General features: G+C 37.5%; 1 protein-coding gene across 1 annotated transcript; it reads right to left on the bottom strand.

The window, feature by feature from the left end:
• Positions 1-19,578: 19,578 nt before the first annotated feature.
• LOC149194548 (oligopeptide transporter 7-like) lies at positions 19,579-23,026 on the bottom strand. The gene is made up of 7 exons (XM_089407707.1): positions 22,999-23,026; positions 22,278-22,891; positions 22,081-22,178; positions 21,353-21,922; positions 21,013-21,268; positions 20,359-20,541; positions 19,579-20,244 (listed from the first exon to the last, which is right to left on the bottom strand). The coding sequence occupies exons 1-7, from the start codon at positions 23,024-23,026 to the stop codon at positions 19,579-19,581; spliced, it is 2,415 nt and encodes an 804-aa protein (XP_089263833.1).
• Between the last annotated feature and the right edge of the window lie 1,833 nt (positions 23,027-24,859).

Here is a 24,859-nt window from a genome sequence, read left to right on the forward strand (position 1 = left end):
CTAATTCTCAGTAATGCAAAGTGTTAGATGATACGTAATCAAGGGAATGTCTTAGGACATCATGTTCCATGTGAAGGAATTAGAGTGGGCCCTTCCAAGATAGAAGTCATTCCAAAGCTAGCCACTCCTACTACACAAAAGGATGTCTGCAACATTTTGGGTTATGCGGGTAGATTCATAGAGAATTTTTACCAAGATAACATCTCCCCTCTTTCTTATTTTAAGAATGGCAACATAATTTACCTGGAGGGAGAAATGTCTACAAGATATTGATACACTTAAACAAGATTTGTCCACCACTCCTATTCTTGGAGGTCCTAATTGGTCTCTACCTTTCCACATCCACATTGATGCTTCTGACATAGCCATTGGGGCTATATTGGGATAGAAAGAATATCAAAAACCATATTCCATTTACAATATTATTGAAAACCTAACCCTGGGTGAACTGAATTGTACCGTCACTGAAAAAACATTCCTTGTTTTAATCCATGCCATAACCAAATTTCATTGTTATATCACAATATACCCTATTTTTATGCACATTGATCATTCATCCATTCGACATCTCATGAATAAACCTATCTCTCATGGCAGAGTGGCTAGGTTGTTTCTTCTTTTACAATAATTTGACATTACCAATATTGATAAACCTAAAAAAGAAAATGTTTTCACTATTTTTTTTATCAAGGCTCCATAATGAAGACAAGTCTGCTTCTATAGAAGATATTTTTCTTGATGAACACTTGTTTTATTTATCTACTAAAGTACCTTGGTTCATAGATATTGCTAACTACTTGGAAATAGGGAAACTTCCATTACATTTTTTGCCTAAGGAGCAACAAGAAGTCATAAGAGAGAGTTCTAAATACTCTTTGATTTAAGGGTATTTGTTATGAACAGGGCCCAAACATGTGATTAGGTGTTGTCTCTGAGAGCATAAGATTTAAAAAAAAATTAAGGCTTGTCATGATGAGCCTTGTGAGTGGAAATTTGCAAATAAAATTTTATGACAAGGGTATTATTCGCTTACCATTTTCAAATATGCCAAGAAATATGTCAGAAGTTGCGACAAGTGTCAAAGGATGGGTAAACCAACACAATATGATGAGATGCCACTACAACCATAGATAATATTAGAGCCTTTTTGGAATTATTCCCTTGACTTTGTGGGGCTAATTAACCCACCATCGAAGAAAAAATCATACATCCTTGTATGTACTGACTACGTGACTAAGTGGGCGGAGGAAAAATATTTACCAAGGGAAATTGAGTAGGCAATGGTTTAATTTTATATGAATATATTTTTGTTCGATTCGATGTACTGTGAGAAATTGTTATGGACCAAGGAACTCAATTCATCTCAAATCTTATTCAAAATATCACCAAGAAATTTAGGATCAAGCATCATATGTCCACCCGCTACCATCCATAGGTCAGTGGACCTGTTGAAGTTACTAATAAGGTACTGGAAAATATCCTGATGAAAAAAATGCAACAACATCATAAGGATTGGGTGGAGAAGCTTACAGAAGCCTTGTGGGCTTATAGGATCACCTAGAAAGATACTATGGGTTTCACTCCCTATGAGCTCGTGTATGGGAAACAAGTTGTTCTCCCCATTGAATCTGAGATCAAAAACATTGAGAGCTTCTTTACAAGTGGGAATGGAGCTTTATAAACCAAAAAGGCAACAAATAGATAAGATTAATGAGCTTGATGAGGTTTGGCAGGATGCCATTCATTAGATAATTGTTTCACAACAACAACACACAAAGTGGTATGATAGTTCATAAATAAAAATAAATTTACAGAAGGGGATTGGGATCTTTTGTTCGACTCTAGATACAAGGATTTTAAAGGTAAATTTTATGCTTGATGGTTGGGCCCTTACGAGATTGAAATTGTATTCGATAATAGGTACGTACGACTTTGTACAATTGATGAGGTTTGGACACCATTAGTTTTACTATTTATATATAAATAAATAAATAGTAAAACTAATAATAATAAGTAAATAAATATAAGCTATGATAATAGAAACCAATGTCAATCAGGGAAAAAGGAGCGACACAAAATAAACAGGAGAAGGCCTGAAAAAGAGTCCAGAGCCAAAAAGGATAAACCCTAGGAGATAGGAAGGCTCCAGGAGAACGACGAAAGCGACAAAGATGAAAGAGGGGGCGGAGACTAAGATGAAAGGGCAGGGATCCAACATCTACTGATCTTCTAGCCGTCATCTCTATTGAGATCGTTAGGCCTTCTTTCGATCTCAATAGCTTCCCTGAGTTTCCGATGATGGAACTGGGCAACCTTGGCAATAACCTTAGCCTCCTCAATACAAACGTGATGCTTGGTCCTATCCACATGCTCTGCCAGCACTGAAGACTTGGTTCTCCCATGTCTTAGGTCAGCTGCATGTTCGCAAATCCTCTAATGGATGGAGCGCCCTATTTCCCCAATGTAGGGGGTCCCACAAGAACAAGGGATCAAGTAGACACCCTTCATGTCCTTGGGGTTAACGGGATCTTTAGCCGATCGAAGGGAATTACAAATAGTTTTGAGGGGTCTAAATGAAGAGGGAATATTATACCTCTTAAGGATCCGAGTAATCTTGTCCGTGGTTCCTTGGACATATGGAAGGTGGACACCCAGTTGGCGTTCCTTAGGTTCTTTCCTAATAACTGCATTTCTAGATGCTTTAAGGAAAGCCTTCTGACCTAGGTGCCTACTATATCCATTTTCTAATAAGACATTAAGGAGATGGGATCTCTCCTTATCAAAGCTCCCATTATCAGAAATCCTGAGGGCACGAGTAGCGAGAGTGTTAAGGACACCCATCTTCTGAGCAGGGAAATGATGGGAATCGGCATGAAGATACTGCTTAGTATGCGTTTTGTTCCGGAACACAGAGTGGGAGAGATAGCCGTCCTTATTCTTAGAAATAAGAATATCTAGGAAAGGGAGGCAACCATTGACCTCTTTCTCCATGGTGAAATTAATGGCAGAGGATTGACCATTGAGGTGATTGAAGAAGTGATCCAGCTCCTCTTGGCCATGGGACCAGACGGCGTTAGTGTCATCCACATACCTTTTCCAAAGCTTGGGAAGGAGACAAGCCGAGGCTAAAGCTTTGGCTTCGAAATCTTCCATAAAAATATTTGCAACAATTGGGGAAAGGGGGGAGCCCATGGCAACACCACAAGTCTGTTCAAAGAATTCACCCTCGAAACAGAAGAAAGTGGAAGTGAGACAGATCTCAACCAGATGGGCGGTATAGGGATCTATTAGGCGATAGATCAATTCCAAGGCCTCCTTTATAGGGATGCAAGTATAAAGAGAGACCACATCAAAGCTGATGAGAATGTCCTCAGGGTCCAGCCTAATGTCCTTAAGCTCCTTAATGAAGGAAGCAGAGTCCTTAACGAAGGACTCAGTGCGGCCGACAAGGGGCTTAAGTTTACGGGCAAGGAACTTAGCAAGAAGGTACGTAGGACCACCAATGGTGTTGACGATAGGCCTAAGAGGGGCCCCTTCCTTGTGGATCTTAGGTAACCCATAGATCCTAGGAGTAATGGGATTGCTCTCAATGAGTTTGTGGCACAGGGAACTCACTGAGCCACTAGACTTGATGGCGAGAGCCACTGTCCTAGAAATCTTCTTCAGAGGGTTCTTGGGCAGTTTTTTATAACTGCCACTATTGTAAAGATGATCTAACATCTTCTTACGGTAATCTTCCTTGTCAAGGATGACCGTAGCCCCTCCTTTATCAGCCTTCAGAACGACAATATCTTCGTTCTGATTCAAGGATTTCAGGGCAGAGAATTCCTCATTGCTGAGGTTCTTTCGAGGGGGCTTAGCCTTTCTAAGGACGACAGCACAATCCTGCCTAATAGTGTCCTTGATATTATCCAGAAGATCTCTAATCCCGAATTCTACGTCGCAAATAATGTCATCCACCGGGATGCTTCTAGGGGCAAGGGCAAAGTTTAAACCCTTGCTTAAAAGGCTAAAAACAGAAGGGGAGAAAGAAAAACTAGAAAGGTTAACAACCTTATTATTCCGAGAAGAAGGGGGAGGAATAACCCGGTCCACATTCAAAACTTCATTGCTATCTAAATCATTGATACGGTTAAGAAAATCTTTATCATCATGAGATAAAATATTATTATTAGAATCACTCAAACTATTATCCGAACCAATATTATTCACACTATTAATAGGGTGAATTCTTTGAACAGACTTGTCGTGTTGCCATGGGCTCCCCCCTTTCCCCGATTGTTGCAAATATTTTTATGGAAGATTTCGAAGCCAAAGCTTTAGCCTCGGCTCGTCTCCTTCCCAAGCTTTGGAAAAGGTATGTGGATGACACTAACGCCATCTGGTCCCATGGCCAAGAGGAGCTGGATCACTTCTTCAATCACCTCAATGGTCAGTCCTCTGCCATTAAGTTCACCATGGAGAAAGAGGTCAATGGTTGCCTCCCTTTCCTAGATATTCTTATTTCTAAGAATAAGGACGGCTATCTCTCCCACTCTGTGTTCCGGAAGAAAACGCATACTGAGCAGTATCTTCATGTCGATTCCCATCATTTCCCTGCTCAGAAGATGGGTGGCCTTAACACTCTCGCTACTCGTGCCCTCAGGATTTCTGATAATGGGATCTTTGATAAGGAGAGATCCCATCTCCTTGATGTCTTTGTGGAAAATGGATATAGTAGGTGCCTAGGTCAGAAGGCTTTCCTTAAAGCATCTAGAAATGCAGTTATTAGGAAAGAACCTAAGGAATGCCGACTGGGTGTCCACCTTCCATATGTCCAAGGAACCACGGACAAGATTGCTCAGATCCTTAAGAGGTATAATATTCCCTCTTCATTTAGACCCCTCAAAACTATTCGTAATTCCCTCCGATCGGTTAAAGATCCCGTTAACCCGAAGGACATGAAGGGTGTCTACTTGATCCCTTGTTCTGGTGGGACCCCCTACATCGGGGAAACAGGGCGCTCCATCCATCAGAGGATTTGTGAACATGCAGCTGACCTAAGACATGGGAGAACCAAGTCTTCAGTGCTAGCAGAGCATGTGGATAGGACCAAGCATCACGTTTGTATTGAGGAGGCTAAGGTTATTGCCAAGGTTGCCCAGTTCCATCATCGGAAACTCAGGGAAGCTATTGAGATCGAAAGAAGGCCTAACAATCTCAATAGAGATGACGGCTGGAAGATCAGTAGATGTTGGATCCCTACCCTTTCATCTTAGTCTCCCCCCCCCCTCTTTCATCTTTGTCGCTTTCGTCGTTCTCCTGGAGCCTTCCTATCTCCTAGGGTTTATCCTTTTTGGCTCTGGACTCTTTTTCAGGCCTTCTCCTGTTTATTTTGTGTCGCTCCTTTTTCCCTGATTGATATTGGTTTCTATTATCATAGCTTATATTTATTTACTTATTATTATTAGTTTTACTATATATATATATATATATATATATATATATATATATATATATATATATATATATATATATTAATTATTTATATATTAATGAATATATAGTATTATTATTATTATTATTTTGCTTATTTTTATTGTTGAGTCGTCCCTTTTTCCCTAATTATTATTGTTATAACAAATATTTATGTACTTATGTTTTTATTTTTATTTATTTATTTATTTATTTATTAGTTCTTCGTAACTAATTTTTTATATATTATTATTATTTTATTATATAATAATTTTATCTATCTATTAAGGAATATATATTATTATTATTATTTTAACTAATTTTTATATATTGTTAGTATTGGTTATTTATCTATGTATTAACGGATATATATCAGTATTATTATCATTGTTATTTACTTTATTATTTCTTTCATAACTAATTTATATATATTATTATTATTATTATTTTTATTTATTTATCTAGCGAATATATATTATTATTATTTATTTCCTTGCTGATTTGTATTATTATTATTTATTTTATTTAGTTACATTTACCTTATTTATAAATAAGTTAGGTCTTCAATTTAACTAATTCCCATTTAATAAAAAATTTTAATTATTAAATTATCATTTTAACTAATTATTCCTTGGAATAATCAATTTGACTTTTTGACTGTCCCTAAGTCAAAGCTAGCCGTTAATCTAGATAGCTGTTGAGGCCCTGCTCAGACTATTTAACACGCAAGGCTGGATCTATTTCTTCAACTTGTCATGACGATGGGCCACACTTGCTGGCTCGAAACGCGTCGACAAAGGTCTTTCTATATGTGATTTACGCCAAAGCTCTTCTTATAACTATTCATGTTCTTCTTAAATACCCATTTTCTTCCAATGGGTTTCCTTCCAGTTGATAAGTCCATTAGACCCCAAGCCTCATTTTTGTCCAAAAATGCCATTTCATCAACTATGGCTTCTTTCTAGAGTTTTCCATCCTCTGAATCTACTGCCTCCCTGATAGTTATGGGATCATCATCAGTAATAGATAAAGCCAAATTTGAACAGAAAGTAGATGGACTATACCTTTCTGGTTTCCTTCTCTGTTGAACTGATCTTCTCAAAACTAGATTTTGTGTTTCTTCCTCTTTTGATTCTTGTTTTGATGTAGGGTATGATTCTTCCTGCTTTATCTCAAACTCTATCTTCTCAATTTACTCTGGTAGGAATTCATGTTTAGTAACATATTTCACCTCTCTAAACACCACATCTCAACTACACACAACCTTCCTTATTTCTAGGTTCCAAATATTATAACCTTTTAAACCATCCTTATACCCAATAAATATGCACCTTTCATATTTACTATCCAACTTGGTTCTTTTCTCCTTTGGAACATGTACATCTGCATCATAGCTAAATACCCTTAGATGTGTAAGAGAGGGTTTCTTACCAGTCCATACCTCATGTGGAGTCTTATCCTCCAATGGTGATAAAGGTGATTTGTTAACCAAGTAACATGTAGTCTCCACTGCCTCTACATATAACTCTTGTCCTAACCCAGCACCATTGAGCATGAGTCTTGCATTTTCCATCAATGTCATGTTCATTCTTTCTGCCAATCCATTTTGTTGAGCTGTGTATGGAGTAGTATTCTTCTGTGCTATACCACACTTCTTACAAAACTTTTCAAATTCATTCTTGCATAAATCTCCACCATTATCTACCCTCAACACCTTGACCTTCTTCTCTATCTGATTTTCCACTAGAGCCTTAAATTCTTTAAACTTGTCAAAGACTTCAAATTTCTTTCTAAGGAAATATATCCATGTATTCCTTGAGAAGTCATCTATAAATGAGACATAGTACACAAAATTACCCAGTGATGGAACCGACACAAGTCCAAACACATCATTATGGACAAGCTCTAATATCCCTTTCACCCTCTTAGCACCAGAGGGGAAACTCACTCGATCTTGTTTCCCATATATACAATGTTCACAAAAATTGAAATTGAGAGAGAAATTAGACATACCTTCTATCGTACCATTACCATGAAGTATTTTAAGGCCCTTCTCTCCAATATGTCCAAGCCTTTGATGCCATAGCATGGTATTTTCTCCAAGGACCACTAGGTTTTCTGCTCCACTTACAGGAACCAGAGAACTGTTGCCCTGCATCAATTCTAGTGCTCCCTAAACCATATTACAAGTATATTTATAGAACATTGTCTTTACACCTGCATCATCCATCTTGCTTATAGAAATAAGATTTCTAGCCAATGCAGGAATATGAAAAACACCAAGAAGTGTTCTAATCCTTCCACCTTCCAACTTCAACTTGACTTTTTTGCGTCCAATGATTATGGCATTCCTATCATCCCCTAAGAAGAAATTACCATCATCATATTTCTCATATTCACATAACCACTCCCTATGGGGAGTGAAGTGAAAGGATGCACCTGAGTCAATCAACCATGCCTCATGATCTACATGTGTACTTGAAGAAGAAGCAAAGTACACATCCTCACCTTCATCTGAGGTGGTTTTCACCTCTACAGAAGGATCATCATCAGATTCGTTTTCTTTCTCAGGATATTTATATCTACAGTCCTTTTTGTAGTGCCCTTCCTTTCTGCATTTCTAGCATACCTTTATAGGTTTTCTTGGATATTTAGATCTCCCACTTGAGGACTTATTTTTGTTTCTGTTCTAGGAGTGTCCTCGTATAGACAAGGCATCTCCATTCTGGCTCTCCATATTTTTTCATCTCGTCTCCTTCGACAACAAGGATGAGACTATTTCTTCAAATTTCAAGGTTGTTCTGTTGCTACCTCTAGCAACAACCAGATATCCCACGAATCTGGTAAAGAACACAACAAACTAATGCACTTATCTTCATCTGAAATATTTATATCAACAGATAAAAACTGGCTTACCATAGTATTAAAGGTGTTCATATTCTTTGTTATTGAGTCTCCATCCTTCATCCTTAGGTTATACAACTTTTTTCCACTAGAACAATTTTTTCACCAAAGACTTAGATTGGTACAAAGTCCCTAAATTGTCCCACAAAGACTTCGTCATAGTTTCCCCTGATACATTCAAAAATACTAAATTCGAGATACACAACCATATTGTGATCTTTTCCTTCCTATCCAACTTCACCCAGTCTTCTGCTGACATTATCATTGGTTTTGTACTAATCTTCTTCCACCAACATATCCTCCATCTTGCAATTCCACAACTCAAAACTATTACCATTAAATTTATCGATCTCTATCTTTCCATTGTTCACCATCTTTTTTCACCACAAGAATTGATCCCACAGATTTCCCATTGAACAAGGTCTACCACAGGCCCGAGAAAAACCCCTCAGCAGCAAAGGTTTCCCCTTGAAGCTGAAACTGCTCCGATACCAAATGTAGGTTTTAACATTGTACATACATTACCTACAAATGAATTATTCAAACATAAAAATAAACAATGGCGAAAACAAAAAATAAATATACACATATATTTTCCCCTCGATCCCAAAACCGAGACTACCAGATTGATTGTTCAATATATTCCTTTAATTATCACAATATATATATATATATATCTATATATATCTATATATATATATATATATATATATATATATATATATATATATATATATATATATATACATGTTGAAGCATTCAGAAACCTCAGTCCATTAATTATAGATTAGAACATAACCGTAGTTCCCTTGATTGAATTTGCAAAATACCATGGGAAGAAAACCGTCATGCCCAAATTCATGTGAAAAACCCATGCATAAAACCATGGGTAGGTTCGCCCATCATCTTTGGGTGTGCCCCCTATAACACACACCCAACACAAGCATCGATTCCACTAGATTTATCCACCTACACAGTGATGAATTTTGATACTTCCTAGTCTCTAAGCTTTACCGTATATCCTGCCATTCAACGATTGAGGATTCATAGGCCTAATCGAGACTCCACCCTCCAAGATTTACCATATATCCTACCATTCACCGGTCGAGGATTCCTAAGCTTGATATAGGGAACACATCTCTAGGATTTATCGTATATCCCACCATTCACCGGTCCAGGGATTCCTACTCCTTGTGTTCTTTAGACACCACCTCACTCAATTTTGAAACCATCCGACAATCCATCTTAACCAAATAAAAGAGAACCCATCACACCATGGTTATCCGGAAATGGAAAGGCAAGGTTGAAAATCACTATCACACTTGGCAAAATCCATTCCAATGACAACAAGAGAACCAAATACTCATATGCATGTACCATGCATGTCGAATCTATCAAGGAAATCACACATGTGAATTGGCACCTACAAGTAATCCTGTTATAGTTGCTTGGTCCTGCTCTTCCTTGCTTGATCTTTGCTTCCCTTTGCTTTCTTTGTCCTTCCATTTTCTTCCTTGATCCAATGCTAGAGTGTTCGAAGAATGCTCTAAGTGTCCAAGAGTGAGACAGAGAGAGAAAGAGATAATAGAAAGAGAGCTCCAAAACTGAACTAACAAAAAGGTACCCACTAATCCTGAGAAGCCTTTTTATTAGTGAGACCTATATTTTCTTCAATTTTCCATTGTTTTCCTTCATTTTTGTCCTCACATGCAACCTGTTACCTTTCACCTTCCTTTTCTCCTAATTTCCATTATTTTCATAAATAAAATGCCAATTAATGCCTCATGCATTTCCAAAGCCTTTTCCAATTTCCTTAGCCATAATAAACCAAATGAACACCCACACTAGGATGTTTTGCCCAACATTTAGCTTGGAATACATGTCCCATAACCTTGGTTATTATTTTTCTTTTATTAACTTTATTACATGGAATTTTTACCACGGTTGTTATAGAACCCTCCCCCTTAGGGGAAGACCGTCCTCAGTCTTCAGTGACACCTACAACCAAAATGACTGTTGATAAGCAAAACATATTGCCCATAGAGCTCTATAAATTAGATTGATGCAGTATTTACAATGATCAACCTGCTAAGAGGAAAACCAACATGACACCTAACAACATTACAACCATAACAACATGATACCCATACTACTTATTGGAGCTTTATAGCATAGTTCATGGAAATATTTACATCCATATACATATGTACATATACCAAAACATCACACCTAAACATATGCCAAAAAAAAATTTCAACCAGCAAATAGAGAAGGATACATAGCCCACATTTGATCTGCCATCTCCCATGTAGTTTTATCGAGCCCAAAGTGCTTCCACTGCACTTTAACCTACTCGATTTTTTGGTTCGAGAGCATGAGCATCTTTCTTTTCAATATAGATTGAGGTTCCGGTTGGAATTCTCCATCTATGTCCACCTATAATACATACTGGTCAATTGAATGATCAACATCTTTAACATACTTCTCAAACAATGACACATGGAAAACATCATGGAATTTCACTGTCGGAGGCAGTGCAAGTCAATAGGCTATTGGTCCAATCCTTTCAAGAATCTTGAAGGGTACACAAAATCGAGGTGCCAACCTGGCATATGATCCAATCCTCAAGGATCACTTCTTTGGATTGATGTGCAAATACACTTGTTCCCCAACCTAAAACTTGTTTAACACTTTCTTTCGATCTGCATAATTTTTTTGAATGTCTTGTTCTGCCTTTATATTTTTCTTTATAACATGCATTTCTTGTTCCATCTCTGCTAACATGTCCCGTCCTATCAATACCCTATTCAATGGATCCCTCCAAGTGATGGAAGTATTACAACGCTTCCCATACAATGCCTCGAATAGCCTCATCCTCAATGACTCCTAATACATATTGTTATAAGAAAACTCAACTAATGGAAGGTACTCCTTCTATATCCTCTATTGATGCATCACATACATCCTCAACATGTTCTCCAATATTCTACTGACCCTCTCCATTTGTCCATCTGTTTGCGGATGATAAGGTGTATTGAATACCAACTCTATCCCCAAACCTAAAAGCATCTCCTTCCAAAACTTGGAAGTGAACTTAGCATCCCTGTCTGACACAATCTCCCTTGGAACACCATGCAACCTCACTATATCTCTCATGAATACATGTGCCACATCACTAGATGAATATGTAGATTTCACTGGAATGAAGTGGACTACCTTTGTCAACATGCCCACCACAACCATGATGGAATCATGTTGTCTAGATGTCCTCGGGAAACCTGTGATGAAGTCTATGGAAATGACCTCCCACTTCCACTCTGGAATGAAATTAATCTATACTAGTCCACCTAGATGCTTACATTCTTCTTTCACCTACTGATAGTCCAAACATCTAGCCACAAACTCTGCCACTTCCTCCTTCATATTCAAGCAATGATAAAACTTCTTCATTGTTGTCAATGTCTTATGGTATCTGGGTGCCATGAATACAATTTTGCATGGAATTATCAAAAGATAGTCTTCTTGAGCTCACAATCATTTGACACATATATCATGTCCCTAAATCTGGGCAAACCATTTGTTGTAAGATGATAGTCCACATTCTAACCACATATACCCTTCTATAACCTATGCATAAGCTACATGTACATGTCTGTAAGATTCGATCCCATAAGTATGTCCCATAAGAAATCATATCTACTATGTGATTCACCTACACTCTCCTGCTAGGAGCATCTACAACCTTGTTCTCCTTATTCGTGATGTACCTTATCTCAAACTCAAACTCACTAATCGTGGCCAACAATCTAGCTTGTTTGGAATTCATATTCAGTTGGTCAAACAAGTATCTCAATCCACTGTGATTGCTAATCAATAGAAACCTCCTACCAAGAAGATAGTGTTTCCACATCTTCAATGCATGGATGATCAATGCCAACTCAAGGTCATGTGTCAGATAATTCTTCTCATGCTTATTTAGTTTCTGTGACTCATAACATACTACTTGTCCTTCTTGCATCAGGAATCCACCAAGTCCTCTCTTGCAAGCGTTTGTACACGCCACAAACTCTTTGTTTGGATATGCAATCTTTAACACTAGAGAATTTGTCAACAATTGCTTCAATTTCTCAAAACTGGTTGCACATTCCTCTATCCATTCAAATTTATTACCTTGCCTCTATAGTGACGTAATAGGATATGCATGCGAGATAATTTACTAATGAACCTCCTATAATACCTCGCTAGCCCCATAAATGATCTTACCTCATCCACACTTCTAGGGCTTCCCACTCCATGATAGCCCTTATCTTCTCTGGATCTACTGCTATGCCTTCCTTGGAAACAACATGTCCCAAGTAGTGTACCTCTATCTAAAAGAAACTGCATTTTCTAAGCTTGGCATACAACTGATGCTCTCTCAGCAATCTCAATATTGTTGCTAGTGTTTGACATGCTCTTCCTCATTTTTAGAATATATCAAGATGTCATCAATGAATACAATAACAAACTTGTCCAGATAAGGATGCAATAAACTATTCATTAAGCACATAAACATAGCTGGAGCATTAGTCAAACCAAACGGAACTACAACAAACTCATAATGCCCATACCTGGTCTTGAAGTATGTCTTGTAAATGTCCTCTTCCTTGATGTGTACCTAATGATATCCGGATCTCACATCAATCCTTGAGAACATTGTTTCTTCCTTCAACTAATCAAATAAGTCATCAATGCTCGGAACAAGATACATGTTCTTAATGGTAACCTTGTTCAACTGCCTATAATTGATGCATAATATGAGAGTACCACCCTTCTTCTTAACAAAACAATACCAGTGCACCCTATGGTGATACACTTGGGCTAATGTATCCTTTGTCAAGCATTTCCTTCAACTACAACTTCAAATCTACTAATGTTGGAGTACTCATATTGTATGGTGCCTTTGATGTTGGTGATGCCCCTGGTACCAGCTCAATGGAAAAGTTCACTTCTCTGTGAGGCAACAACTCTAGAATACTTACGTGAAATACATATTGAAACTATTGCAACATCATGTACCTGCTCAATACCTCCACATCCTCAACATCCTTACCTTTATCACTAGAAATATGCACTGCAAATAACACACACCCTTTTCTGTGACTGTGCTTTACCTACATATCTCTCACCATTCTAACTGATGTTTCCTTCTTCTTACCCTGCAAGATCCTTTATTCTCCATTGTCATCCAAACACTCAATGGTCATGTCATAAAAATCCACTTTGGTTCTATGAAGATACAACCAATCCATACCCAAAAGCATACTATATGATCCCAATGACAATACATTCAAATTCTTTGAGGTAGGCATACCATTCAACTTGAATGCACAAGTTCTTACCCAATGATACACTCTCTTCTTTGTACCTGTACCCAATTGCACTAACCAGGATTCTTCATGCACTTATTATTCAAAACACACTTATCCACAAGTTCAGGACTAACATAACTATAATTAGATCTAGGGTCAATCAAAATAGAAACAACTTGATCACAAAGCTTAGCGTCCATCTCGATAACAATTTCCTGGTGATCTACCTTCTTGTTATCCAGTGATGCATAGATCCGTGGAATGCTATGCCCAACCTCCCCAATTGTTTGTGCTTCTTGTGCACTATAAATTTGAGGCCTACCACCTTGATTCTATGGAAAATCCCTCTTAAGATGCTCCTTACCACATGTCCAACACTACAACTAACATGTACCATCACTTTTATTTTGCTGCCCTCCATGTTGTGACCCATTAAACTTCTTGTAAGGTGCAACATTTTATTTCTCACCTGCATCCCGAGGCCTTGTTATTTTCAACTAGCATTTACCTTTAGCTTTGCCTTTCCCTTTCTAACCTTGCTGGGATTTTGTCTTTCACTATGATTGCTCATAACATTGCTATAATTTCCCAATGACTTCTTCAAGTGACTGAGGCTCATCATAGTCAATATTATCTCTAAATTCTACTGGAAATCCATTGAAAAATCTATGAACTTTCGCCTTCTCATCCTTAAGATATGGTACATACCTCAATAACTCTAGGAACCTAGTCATGTACTCCTCATCTATCATTGATCCCATATCTAGCTCATAGAATTCATTGCCTTTGTTGTCGTAGTACCTCTCTGACAAGTACTTCTTTTTGAAAAGTATCTTGAATTCATGACAACTCGAATCTTTTTTCTTGATGTCTCTAACCTACTTCACATCTGCCCACCAGATGTTTGCTTTCCCTTTGAGGTTGAAAATAGCTATTATGGCCTTCATATTCTCTATGAATTCATGCAACTCAAATAATTTCTTCATCCCAAGTAGCCATGCTTTTACATCTTCCGAATTCTTCAAATACCCATCAAAGGTAGGTGGCTTTTTTATCTTGAACCCATCTAGAAAATATCCCCTATCACTCCTCCTGTAAGGATGATAACGATGATGATCATAGTGTCTGTCAAAAACACAACTAGAATAGAAACTATGTGCATAACCTCTCCTATTTGGAGTATCTAAGAGCTTTCCATCTCAAATCATGGCATCCCTATTCGACCGGGGCCCATGATGAGACCTACTTCCACATACCCCATTAGTTTTGTCCTCCTACCCATGGCTAATTATAAGCGGTCCCTCTCTCTACAATTCTGAAAAACTTTGAAGAATTACTGCATTAACTTCTGCATTTTTCTCCTGTGCCTACATGATTTTGTCATTGTCTTCTTTGCAACTTCTTCATTTCTTCCTTTAAACTTCTCAATGTGTCTACTATATCACAAGAGTTCCCACCACCACACTACTCATCTGATCCATAGGGAAAGCCTCGTGAATTGTAGTCTACCATATTACTAGTCATCTTTGATCTTCTTCCTGCAAGTATACCATGTCAGCTTAAACTAAAACATAACATAATCAACATACCTCAATATAGTTCAGGGGAGGATATATCATCTGCAAAATCAACTAGATTAGCACAATACATGTATAATCATAATCATATCAATACATAAGCATAATTTCAAACATTATCCATTTATCAATGCATGACCATACCGACCACATACCATGACCTCATGCACGACAACTATCACCATGCCAATGTATGTATAACAACATATAAGCACTAACATTCATAAGAAATGCATAACCGGCATATACTCATGACAAACACATCCAACAACAACACCATCAACTTTCACATGGCGACATAATGCAACCATGACTACCACCATGCATACACAACAAGCACATAAACTACAAGAATAAGGAACACATATGCAACTGATATGTATGTATGACCAACATACACTGCTTATCTAGTCCAAGGGGTGAACCATGCTCTGATACCACTCTGTATCACCATCCTCCCACATTTACCCAAGCTTACTGGTCCATTGGGGTAAACATGTGATGAGAGGCTACTATGATTTGATTCAACTCCCCATGTATAGTTAAGAAAGTGGAATCGACAAAAGAAAACCATTTTGACCTTCTACACATGCTACAAAACCTTAAGGAGCCAACCAACCTTTCCATGTGACCAACCCCTGATACAACTTGACATTTCACTGATCTGGACCCTCAGCCACTCCCATGACAAGCCATGTATGCGGCTAAGGCCTCCCAATCACTCCCACATCAAGGCATGCCAATGATTGTGGAATTTTTTAGTCAATTCTGAGCCAACGACCTTAGATTTTGTGCCACTTTTTCAGGTCCAGGACTTAGGCCACTTCCCAAGACTTCATGAAACTTTCAGAAATGACAAATAACAACAGAATAAGGCTACTGATGCAATCATTGGTACAAGTACTTGATCTGACCCCTACTAGCCATGATAAGCATTTTGTCAAACATGTGACAAATATGTACTCTACAGGGTATAACAACATATCTGAGAATAGGGGTCTCATACTTATCTAAGATTCATAAATAAGCATTATTTCTCTATCACAATAGTTGCATTATCATCTATTAGTTCATATATTAATTTTAAATTCATTTTCAAATCAAAACACGATGAGATCCATACATCAAGTCTATCATAAAACATACTCATAACCAACCTATAACCAACATAAATAACAAGGATATTACAACCATAAGAATCACATATGAACCAGTATATTTACACATGAAATACCAAGGAGAAATAATTCTTATTAATGAATGCATAAGCCAACCAAGTTCGGGACTTCCATAAACCACCTAGCCATAGATTGGATAAACCAAATATTTCTTTCAGCCAATCACCCCCGTGCCATATTCCAAACATGAATGAAGGACTCACAACAAAACCAATCCAAGTTTCCTCGGGCTTTACCACAATCCCTGAGGAAACTTGGATTCGAATGAACCAAAATGAACCAAGCAATAAAAAATAAACCAAAATCAAACAAACACATATTATTCAGGGACAAAAGGCATATTCGAACCAACAGGGAACTAGAGGATAAGAACAACAATGAGCATCTTTCCTCGGAAGTTAGCATCGTAATCATGCTTTAATGTGAGGGCGTTGACATCTTTTCCAAGTTGTTGTTCATACTCCAATCAAAAAGTTCAGTTGGTTGTTCTATCTCTTGCTAGTCTGAAGGGGATTATTTGTGTTATGTAGTTTGATGACTTAACAGACGAGATACCTCGGCATGCAACAATTGTTACATCACATAGGCTCTCATTCGATTTAATATGTACCTATGTCAAGTATGTTTGGTCCTATTTTGTTAGTCGAGGTGAATTACTTTGATTTTGTAGCCTTTGGATTTAATTATTTGTTGGGACATAGATTCCTCTATTCTTTATAAATATGTGTGTAAAAATCCATGATAAACATGTTGTTGCTGAGACTTTGTTATAATTTTGCTTGATAATATATTACTCGTGAATGCACATTTTCTTCTGTTGAGCTTGTCATTGTAATTCGAGCATTGGACACGGTTCGATTGCCAAGTTGGGCCCACTTGAGGTGAGGCTCTGCGCACATATTTATTTCTAGTTATTTCTTTATATCTGTATGTGTTTATTTCTTGCAACATTGGGTTTGATTATTGTTCAGTAGATTATGATCGGCCGAAGTGATTTATGTGGTGTGTTTTAATGTAATTAATGATTGAATTTATTTATTTGTGTTTTTTTGGGCTAAGTTCTTTTCATTACTCTATTTGTAGAGGTGGTTGCACCATTGTTACAAAACTGGAAGCTCCTGTTGTGAAATCAACAAACTATTGCAGAATTACATAAAGTGCTACATAATTAGACCTTGATGGGAAACCTTGTCTCAATTAGGTATTGCTCTTAAGTTTTGAACTCTAGTACTTGGGTAAACTTATAGCCACACCTATTTGAGTAATTTAACCTCTCTAGGTCTATACTGCCACCACTAGTAGAGTTCATGTGTAGGCATGATAATTGGTGGGAGCTTTAGTACTTATGCATATAGCACAAAGTCCTAGTAGGTTAACAAACTTTGGTTGACAATAAAATGAAGTAGATGTACACTATTAATAAATAAACGATATACATTCACACCATCAACATATTATCTAATGTTTCATGACATTAAGGTCTTTTATGCCATGGAGTTCCATTGGTGGTGATGGAAATGATCGAACCGAAAATAAATTTGGACTTCAAAATGCAGTGCAGAAAATTCTAGTTGTAGGCACTACGATATATTTTCATAGCGCTTTCTTAAAATCCTTTAGGCACTACGAAATATTTTTGTAGCGCTTCAAAAAACTATGTTTTTGGACTTTTGGGAAGGTGAAGCGCTCACCTTTTACAACTCGACTCTCTAAGGTCTTGGCGCGTCCCCTAGCTCAAAGAACGTTCTCCTCCCACCTCTCCTTATTAGGGATTCACCTCACTCAGATTGATGGCCCAAATTCAACTAAGGAAAAAATTTGCGTGCAAAAACAGAGGCACTGCAAAAATGTTCAAAGGTCACAGTAAATGGAAACACGCATAAACGGCCATTGGTCAAAAGTCGAATGTTAACAAGAATATAACAATTTAGAGATGGTCACACGAATTCTGAAATGTAAATAAAATGCACACACACAATTCGAGTGGAACCCAAAGAACAAAAAACATAGGTTTATGAACAAATATGCTACTGCACAACTTTATTTTCATTCATTTCAAACATATAGACTTTGAGGCAGGAGAAGGGCTTCCCTCCTCATTCGATGCCTCTTTTATTCACAATCCTCAACAAATGGTTTTTTTCCTCTTCTCTTCAGATGAGGGAAGTCGAAAAGACAACCATGGTGAGCTAATTATTACAATGGAAATAACTCTTAATTCCTAGACTATTAAACTTACTTGCAATCCTACACTTACATTAAATATTTAGAATGCTAACAAAAGTAACAATATCAACTTGCTAGCTTAACATGTGGCTAGTCCACCACATTGTCAAGATCTACTCCACTTCTTCATCATGAGTTCAATCTAATGCTCCTGCATCAGGTGGAATAAAACATTGGTGGAAAAAGCAATTGAAAACTAGAAGGCTCATGAGCCGTAATATCTATATAGAATCAGAAGGCTATAAGCTAAGTTCCCTGTCATTTGCAAAGTAGCCTTTGGGGTGAGATTCAAGGTGTACGATGAAAGCTCAGATAGGGAAAAGGAAATGGTGGAACTCATAAACTCCTCTACATCCCAAGGTACTAGTTCCCACCCCATCATCATTGAAGATGATAATGAATATCAGAGACCAATAAGGTCCAAAGCTCAAGAGGCCTCCCTTCAACAAAGCTCGTCTCGCTCCTCCTTAATAAAGTTAGAAGAAATTAATTGACTTTAATTTAATTGAATAGCTCGTCGTCTGTCTTTAATAAATTTAAAATTAATATAAATATAAATAAATGAATTTAATCAAATAAATTTGGCTACCTTAATAACATAACTTTTTTAATGTAACGATATGATCATCTTCACTTTCAATAACTACAAAGTTAAAACAAATATAGACAAATAATTATTAATCAAATAACTTTTGGTGTAATAAACTGGCATTAAAAACTTTTACATGAATTATATTGAAAAAAATGATCTCCTCCCGACTCCGTCCCGTTGTGTGGTCTGCGATGTGAATATCACAGACCTAGGTGTTTGAATACAACTACGTGGCCCGAAGAGAAGAAGAAATCATGGGGGAATGACAGCTGCGATTGTCATGGCCCATGGGTTTCTCAGGAAAACACAGGGCAACCTTCCACAATAATGCCTTTAGCAGTGGGGCACGATGCCAGGGTGCATCCGTCCAGGTTTTCTCCCCACCAATTCAATGTAATATCTTCTAATTCCAAGCACAGGTTTTCTCCCCACCAATTCAATGTAATATCTTCTAATTCCAAGCACAGGTACAGTAGAACTGCCATGAATGCCAACCCTGCATCCAATCCGCCTGAAAGCACATAGTTATGGCGTTGCCACCAGTCTTTCTTGTATCTGTAGATTACGAAGTTGAAAATAAATCCCATGAGTACCCAGCTTGTATAATTCACCGCTGTTGCAGGGGGCATCATCCCCGTGGCCCCGATGAGAACGGGCATATTTATCAGTCTGATCCATTCTTTGTCAGGGTATGCCTTGTGTAACATCCATACTATGGCTGGAGCTATTGCTCCCGCTAAGAAAAACCAGTTGATTGCTTCATATTCACCAAGACTTCCAAAAATCCTTCTGGGTCCAATTAATCCCCATATCACAGAAGCGTCGTAGAAGACGTGATCCATTGGACAAGTCCAAGGGCTGTCAGAGGATAATAGGTCTGTGTCACAGATATTGGGAATGGAATATATGAGCCACCAAGCTGTGACTAAGTACACAATTCCTGCAACGACTGTGCCCACCATCTGCAGCAAAGATTATATTGATGAATTAATAGCCGTAGAATGCAAATGGAAATCTCAATTTTGCAGAGGGGTTCAAGAAAGCAATGGCTATGGAGGATTTGGCCTGTTCAATACCTGCGCATGGAACATTGCTCGAGGAGGGACTTTCATATAATGACCCAGTTTAAAATCTTGCAGGAATGTCAGGGCTTGGCTCATGCTGATATATCCATACACCTTGAAGCAAATATTTGCAACTGGTCTGCCTGGATACATATAACCTATGATGTACTCCGTGATAATGTTCAGACCTGGTGACTACCATGCCAAATCAACCCAATAATTAGTATAGGATGAGATTGAAGATATATTCAGATAAGTACTGAGCATGATCTTTCTAAGAATGATTTAGATGGTAGATTTTGAAATTATTTTGTAATCCAGGGACAAAGCTATTTAAAAGGCCATTTATTAGGAAGACAGATTTTGGAAATATTCTGAAATTTAATGGACTGGAGCAGAGTTTTTGTTTATATTGGAATTTGTTTATCTGATTCCAAAATGTTCGTGAAAAGTTAAATTCACTAGTTAAACCATTTTTATTTTGAGAAAGCTTTCCTATGGAAACTAGTTAAAACATCTCACTTCTATACACACTTCTCCATGAACAGTTCTCCTTCAGGGAGGAACTTTGCCAAATTCCAATATGACTACTCAGAAACAAGGCATTTTGAGTGCACCTTAAAAAGTAACAAGAAGACCTATTTGCAGCATAGACTGTTCACGTACCTGATTAGTAGTTGCAGTAATGATACCAATAGGTACTGTGAAGAATATAGCAATAGCACAGGCCAGTAATACTCCCCACCAGGGCAATTGAAGCTGATCGTTGTAATACTCGCATGTAAAAATCGTTAAAGCTACATTAATGATCAGAATCACTTGAAACCATGACTCTGGCACTTGCTTGTACTTCCTCATTAATCTGGTGTGCACGTCCACTTTCCCATCTCTGAAAGCAGACAGGCTAAGTTGCCAAATTTCCCTGCATCAAATTATGACCCATTAGTTTCATTTGATTGCTTTTGCAAGCATGGAATTTTGAAGAATTCAGGGACTGATAGCATACTTTCCATGAAACAGGCTGACATGAACCACTGTGGCAGTTAACGCAGCGAACCCAACACCATAGGTAATAGCAAAAAATGTGCTAAGATGTATTGGTCCATACTTCTCGTAAGCCTTGACGTCGAGATGGAAGTTTGAATTAATGATCAGGGAGATGTTGTACTCTTCGCCACTGGAGGTAAACAGGTCCTCGGAAAATATTGGAAATGTTTTTGCATCATATAAGTTGAACCAGTACGCTATTGGCGTTATCACATACATTACAAGCACAAATCCAATTCCCACATTGGCTACTGCAAACCAGGGAGTGGCAAGAGGGCTTCCCAGGTAAGAAGAAATGGTCGACCAATCTATCCCTAGGCAACCGATGCCCAGGCCATATAGTCCTGAACCCAGTTGTTGTGCCAGAACGGACTTGGGAAAGATCCAGCAGATCCATGACAGGGATGTCACCATAGGAAACAGATAACCAGGGAGTACATAATAAGCGAAACTACAGGTAAGGGCTATTATGAAAAACTGGTTTCTTGTAAGACCTCCCTTGGGTCTCTCCTCCTCTTCATGAAGTGCTCTGCAATCAGAAAAAAATGAACCAAACTCAAACTATTCAACGCCTGCTCAAACTAAGTCGGTTTATGAAACTTTATATCTGAGAAATTGCACAAATTGATTAAAAAAACCACATTAACAAGTATGGATTTGATCTAATAATGAAATGAGAATCCATGCCTGAACAGAGAAACCTGAACAAGGTTTGCAGGCCACCACATCGCAGCTGGCTCCACTAGATATTTTCTAAAGATCCCTGCCCATCCAAACCCCAATATCTGCATATCCAAGATTGTAATAGATAATGCAAATGACAAAGCTCAGGGAGTTTAAATGACCTCTAAACAAAACTTGAGCAGCAATGGTCAAAAATGAACCTGGGTTGTCATGACAACGAGGAAAGCAACGAAAAAGTCCAGCTTCTTCTTGTAGAAAATCTTGACAGCACTGACAATGTGAATGGCATACACACTTCCGGCCCCTGAATTAGCGAAGATTGTGATGAGAACATGCTCTTTCATATTAAAGGGCCCTGGATTCAGCGAGAACTCCCATCTCTTCCCTGCAAAGAACTTTTTCCTAGTAATTGTTGCTGCCATTAGCTGGCCAAGAGGAAGGACTGCAATCTGAGCAGAAATTGCAGTAATTGTGAGCGGCTCTGTTCTATACCAAAAAAACTGATTTAGAAACGACAACACGACGCATGACAAGATTCCGAGAACCCACATCCTGAAAGTCATGACAGGAAGGCTTGGATCATCCGTTGTAGGAACAGTGAGAGCGACCTCCTCGATCGGAGACTGGTCATCCTTGTCCTCTGCTGAATCTTCTTTTACAGGAAGAAGCCTTTGCTCTTCTTCATTCTCGATGGCTTTAAACCGATCCCCCTCTGCTACCCACGTAGATATCTCTTCCTCTTCTTCATCGTTTCTGCTGCTTGGTGATTCCTCTGCAATAACTGCAATTACAAGGCTCAAATCTTTTTCAATTGCTCAAATACAGAAACAAACAATCACAAAGTGAACTGGTATACTAAATCTCTCACATTTCTCTAAGATATCGTTGCCAATAAAAAGAAATGAGAATGTTATGTCCTACCGGAAGTCTGACTAGATTCATTCTCCATATCTACTCTGCAATTATTCAGAGTCCCTTCAAACACTCGACGTTATATTTTCAATATTCTTCTCTGCAGGTGAATCTCCGGGCCGAGCAACTAGCATAATACCCAAGCAGTCCATCTGCAAAGCACCTCCATATGGATCTTGAATTCTAGCTGTGAACTGGTCGGGTATGAAAATTTAGTGGCACAGAATCATTCCAATCATTTCAAGTCGGCACTCATGCCGACAAAATTATTGATCCCTTACTCTGAATCCCTGGATTTTATTATACTTGATCGGGACTAACGCTCTTACAAGTGGATATTCTGAAACATTGCGACTTACTCTTCATGAATGTCAATGGTGAGTAGACCTGTTAGTTGTGATTTACACATATTCAAGTATAATCTAGCAGAAGGGCAGATCTTGCAGCTAACTTACACGATGTGGGTGGGACCTAACAGTGAGCCTTTGAATATTCCAATGCATGTCTTCAAGGAGAGGTTAATGCGGGGTCAATTTTTCCTTCTTTCAAAAGGAGGGAAAGGAACTTCTGAAAATTGCAGTTTCTATTATTACTACTGTGGAGGTATATGTTTGTGTAAGTTTGACTTACAAAAAGAGGAAATTATTATTATTTTAATTTTAATGGATAAGGTATTAGTTATTAAAATTGTTTTTTCATTTTTTGTTTAGGAATCAAATGTATTTTAAAAGTTTAAAGGGTTAATTCAAAAAATATATTGATTTAGTTTATTATTCATTTAAAAAAATATTATAAAATTTTGGAAGTAATAATTTTCAATAATTAGTTAGTATATAATTTTCAATTTTTGGATATATAATTTATTTTTAATATTGAATAAAAATGGATATGAATAATTATTACCATTCAAGATTTTATATGTAGTATTTATAATTGGTATGTGAAAATTAATAATGATTTATATTTATATGATTTTTTATTTATTTATATTATGTGTTTTTTATAACAATGAATCCATCATACGTCATGGCCATATAATTCTCGTATCTTATAATTTATGTTTACATAATCCTACCACTATATTGGCATATCTACCAATTGAAGTGCCATTAAATGAAAGTTTTTTAAGAGAATCTTGAACATCTTGTCTTGTTGAATCTCAGCAAGTTGAAATGACACTAAATGAAAGTTTTTTAGATAAGCTTGGACACCTTGTTGATCTTCACACAAATTCATGTGTTATAATTATTATCAATCTTTGTCAATAGAAGATTTGGTATCACATTTATTGTCCATAATTAATGTGTGCATACCCCACATTCATGGTAATGTCATTTCCTCTATTGTGCTTCCTTTCCTGGCTTCACAAAACACCAAAACAATTAGTCATGTGTTATGAGTGTAACTTGTAATAGCATTGATTTGGAATCACATTTATTGTGGATTTGGTATAACATTTATTGTCCATAATTAATGTGTGCATACCCCACATTCATGGTAATGTCATTTACTCTCTTATTGTGCTTCCTTTCCTGGCTTCACAAAACACCAAAACAATTAGTCATGGGTTATGAGTGTAACTTGTAATAGCATTGAAAATTTAAATTAGCAAGATTATCAACAAATCTATGGCTCAATAACAATCTTGAAGAAAAACAAAAAACTTACACTTCTAGCCAAGCCAAGGAAATTAAATCACCTCTATTTATTCGTGTTCACATTTTCTATCTTTATAAAGGTATCTAACATGTTGATTCATAACTATTTTATTGGGCCGAGAGGTCCTCTACAACCCAATTTAGGGTGGATGGTTGAGCATTTGATGTGTGAGCGTTAGATGTGAGATATTGTTTAAATTCATATTTTTTTT

The sequence above is a fragment of the Pinus tabuliformis genome, chromosome 2_2 (assembly GCF_031772625.1).
Source record: "Pinus tabuliformis cultivar Carrire ecotype Pingquan chromosome 2_2, CPIR1, whole genome shotgun sequence".
NCBI classification, from domain to species: Eukaryota; Viridiplantae; Streptophyta; class Pinopsida; order Pinales; family Pinaceae; genus Pinus; species Pinus tabuliformis.